We start from the raw sequence: 4463 nt of genomic DNA on the forward strand, positions 1-4463 counted from the left end.
TTTGGTAACCCTAATCCGGATTAATATTATTTGCTTCCAAAGAAACTAATGACGACCAAACCCTAATGAAACCATAATCGTGTTTAATATATAAACAACTCTTCCTTTCCAGAAGGTGGTTATGTTTTTTAGCTCTCATTTTCTTCACATTCACAAAACCTTTTAGCATATTGGCTTACGTTTTCTGTGCCTAGAAACGTAAGTGTCCGCTTGGATTATCCTAGGCTGAATTTCGTGTAACCCAGGCATAGGGTAGAAATATCAGTTCGGAAAGTGATATCACAATCCAAGTTAGTATCCAGATCTCCACCACAAACCCTAATTTTCCCAACATTCGAACTAATATTCTGTTTCTGGAGATGGGTGACTCAATCCGCGAGATGACCACTAAGTTTGCCAAGCTGGAGAAGTTTGAAGGCGTCAATTTCAGGCGCTGGAAGAAAAAGATGCACTTCATGCTGACCACTCTGAAAGCACCATACATGCTGACTACTCCAAGACCAGCAGAGCCTGAGGAAAGTGTTGTTGAGATGGCTGAAGAGACAAGAAAGAGACAGAAGTGGGACAATGATGACTACATCTGCAAAGCTCACATTCTGAACGGTATGTCTGATGCTTTATTTGATATCCATAGTGAAGCCTTGTGTGCCAAGGAGTTGTGGGATACCCTTGAACTGAAATACATTACTGAGGATGCTTCTAGCAAGAATTTTCTGGTTAGTGACTTTAATAATTATAAGATGGAAGATTCAAGGTCTATCACTGAACAGTACAATGAACTCCTTGGCATATACGGACAGTTTAAACTGCACAAAATGAATATGGATGAATCCATAGCTGTGTCCACTATCATTGACAAACTGCCTCCATCCTGGAAAGACTTTAAACATAACTTGAAACATCAAAAGGAGGAACTGTCAATGGTTAAACTTGCTAGCCACATTCGTATTGAAGAATCTCTTCGTGCGAAGGAAAGTGACATCTGATAAATGTAAAACATGCATGCTTACAAAAGTGACAAAACAACCCTTTCCTAGTGTCACTAGAAATTCAGCTGTTTTGGAACTTGTACACAGTGACCTGTGTGATTTTCATTCCACTCCTTCTTTAGGGAATAAAAAGTATGTAGTCACTTTTATTGATGACTGCACTCGCCAAGTCTGATGATCAGACAGCAACAACTTCGATTTTTTAAGCAGTTTTGCAAGTATAACAAGAAAACAAGCCTAGGCTCTGATACCACTGTTGGGTTATGAGCAACTCATAAGAACAAATGTGATTTTTTAAGCAGTTTTGCAAGTATAAATGTGACTTTTCATATAACTTGAGGACAAGTTACAAAAACACATTTTAGAATCAACTCTTAGATTAATTTGGATTGAAAACAACTATTTCATTCAACTTTTCTATTAATCTAAGCAACTCATAAGAACAAGATAATTCAAATCAAACTTTTTCATGTAATTAGTCTAAACCTTAAACTAATACAAAACATGAATCTATTGATAATTATCTTTGAAATTGGATTAGCATGAACATTACCACTTCAAAAACAAGTTTATAAGTTCAAAACAACTTAGGGTAATGTTCCTAGTCCATTTCTAGCCAAAAACCTCGAAAATATGCTGTCTGGGGGTCAACTCGTCGAGTGCATGAACCAACTCGGCGAGTTGGATCGATTAGATCACTTTTTAGGCATGGACTCGCCGAGTCTCCTGATGGACTCGCCGAGTCTGATGATCAGACAGCAACAACTTCGATTTTTTAAGCAGTTTTGCAAGTATAACAAGAAAACAAGCCTAGGCTCTGATACCACTGTTGGGTTATGAGCATTCTAACACTCCTAAGTGTACATGCAACCCTAAATACCTTGGATCTATGTTTTCTCTATTATGCATGCAAATATGAACATCCAAGGTATTATCCTAATCCAGCATACAAAACTATCAATATAACAAGATAGAATACATACCTCTTTGATGTAGAATGTCTTCATGAAGCTTGAGTGCCTAGTGCCCCAAGTGTGACACCTCAAATGGTTCACACAACACCAAATACACTTGGAATAACTTGAGAGAAATCTACACTTCATGAAAATCGGCTAGCCCTTTCTTACTCTCTCTAGTGACCGATTTTGGTCAAGAATAAGATGCTTTAATAGTTAGGGTTACATCATGCAAACCCTAATTGACATGGCCTTTCATTTCCATGATCCATGGGTACAAAAACACCATGGAGCATCCATGGAGCATCATATGGGTTTTAGCCCAACTAGATAATCCATGGAGCATTAGCCCACTATATAAGTATGGATGATTTGCACAATCAACCCATATATTTAATTAGTCTTCTTTTGATCACTTAATTAATCCTAGATTAATTCTTGATCAATACTAATTAAATAATCTTATTATTCTTATGGTTAATATACTAGAACTTATAATATATTAATAACCATAAGTGTCCTATTTCTCTCATTATAGTCTATCCAAATGCATGATGCCATGCAACCCAAATGGACCATGTCGGGTCGGGTCAAGTCTTACCAATTATAGTTATGGACTTAGACATTAATCCAACAGTCTCCCACTTGGATAAGTCTAAAACTATTATTGCGTATGACTTCAGGAACCGACTGGCAATCATAGCTCTCAAATGATTCTGTCGAACTCTGACCTTTGTCAATGACTTGTCCATTAGATAAGGGATCATATATTCCTCCACTCTAGATATCATATGGACTGAGACATGGATTATAATCATTCTCTCTGTCCATTTGTTGTTTCCCGATTTCCGATTTATGACGACTGACTAATTGAACAAATCAAATCAATCCTGGCCCGGCCGAGCACTTCCATTTGTCATCATCAAATCATCGAGGGGCCCACAGATATCGCTTTTATCCCGAAGGTAAAAGGAATGGATAAACTTCGACTCATATGGCTTGTTCTACTACTTGTTGAATCATACACAAAGACACGTTTTATAACATCGAGTTACCAATGCGTTTTCGTGCAATCAATGTACTATCAACTCATAGTAACAACTCATATCTCTAGGTTTGAAGAATATAAGATAGTATCGTCTCATGATCACTCGTGATAAAATCCATGAAGTGATTCCAATGAGCGCGGGTTGAATCCAATACTCAGAACTTATGAGCACTCATGAGTGTTGTAGCCCTTTGTCCAATACCTTAGACCTCTACAAGCCAACCCATGACAGTCTTAATTCATATCTACTTCCAACATATGACCGACTGTGGATGGTTTGAATAACTTAGTCATTCCGGAAGAATAACCTAGTTTATCCGGGAAGTCAAAACATGCAAAGTGAAACACAATAATAATTGAATCCAATATGGTATCAAAACCTATGAACATAAATAAAACACCTTTTATTTATCACCATATGATTACACATTATTCATTGTATACTGTTTCAGCTATCAACTTTATTCTTGAATTTACAACAATAGTTGTCCCATGCTCCAAGCATGTACACTATGTTTTCTAAACACTAGTCATGCCATACACCAAGTATGCATACTATGTTTGTCTATGATCTTTACTTTGTGAACTAGATCCATTGAACATAACTTCAATGATTCTCTTTTCACCCTCCCAAATCCTTACTGTAAATGCAAGAATTCCAAATTCATGCCATTTACTGAAATCTGTTAGATTCTAAACTTATATGCATTGATCCTCTTGTAACGATTATGCACAAATTCACAAAGACTTGGAAACAATCATTACAGAGTATTCCAAAGGAGATCAATTCCTTGGAAACATCCTTCTTGCATTAAGTTTCCTTAATCTTACACAGATTGAAAATTCTAACTTTGAAACATTTCCAGATTCCATTTTGACTATCACTTCTGAACAAGAGTTGCCTCCTTACAGATTATGTCAATATGGTCCTTCCAGAATTATCACTATACTTCTAACTATCCTTGAGCAACCAATCTTTGGTAAACCTTAGATTGTCCTCGACAATTGTTTAATCCTTTTAGTCATATCCAGTTCTAAACCTTTTCCCTACTTAATGCCCCAGGCATTTGGAAAATTTTAGAAATGATGAATATAGCACATGTAATCGATCCTATATCCGAAGCATATGGGACACGATACATGATGTCTCACATAAAGACTAAACCAGTCTTTTGCTATAACATTTCCATTTCTATTTGCCAAGTTCTCATAATTCAGATTATGAAAAGGGATGCCGTAATCATAATCGAATTTAAGAACGCAAATAATGGACCCATATACAGAATTTCCTTATGTTGAGCCATTTCAACATGCAATTCATATATATCTCCTTGACTAAATGATTATATAAATAATTTCTAATAAATACCTTATATATATATATATATATATATATATATATATATATATATATATATATATATTAACTTACATATTAAATGTGGAATTTTAATTTAATAAAATGAAAAA

The 4463-nt window shown here is 35.6% G+C and overlaps 1 protein-coding gene across 1 annotated transcript; it reads left to right on the forward strand.

Annotated features, from left to right (window-relative positions):
• The first annotated feature begins 380 nt into the window (after positions 1 to 380).
• On the forward strand, positions 381 to 986 carry LOC145009874 (uncharacterized). The gene has a single exon (XM_078968504.1). It carries the CDS (start codon positions 381 to 383, stop codon positions 984 to 986), a length of 606 nt encoding a protein of 201 aa, XP_078824630.1.
• The last annotated feature ends 3477 nt before the right edge of the window (positions 987 to 4463 follow it).

This window comes from Lactuca saligna, chromosome 8 (genome assembly GCF_052625555.1).
Source record: "Lactuca saligna cultivar CGN05327 chromosome 8, ASM5262555v1, whole genome shotgun sequence".
NCBI classification, from domain to species: domain Eukaryota; kingdom Viridiplantae; phylum Streptophyta; class Magnoliopsida; order Asterales; family Asteraceae; genus Lactuca; species Lactuca saligna.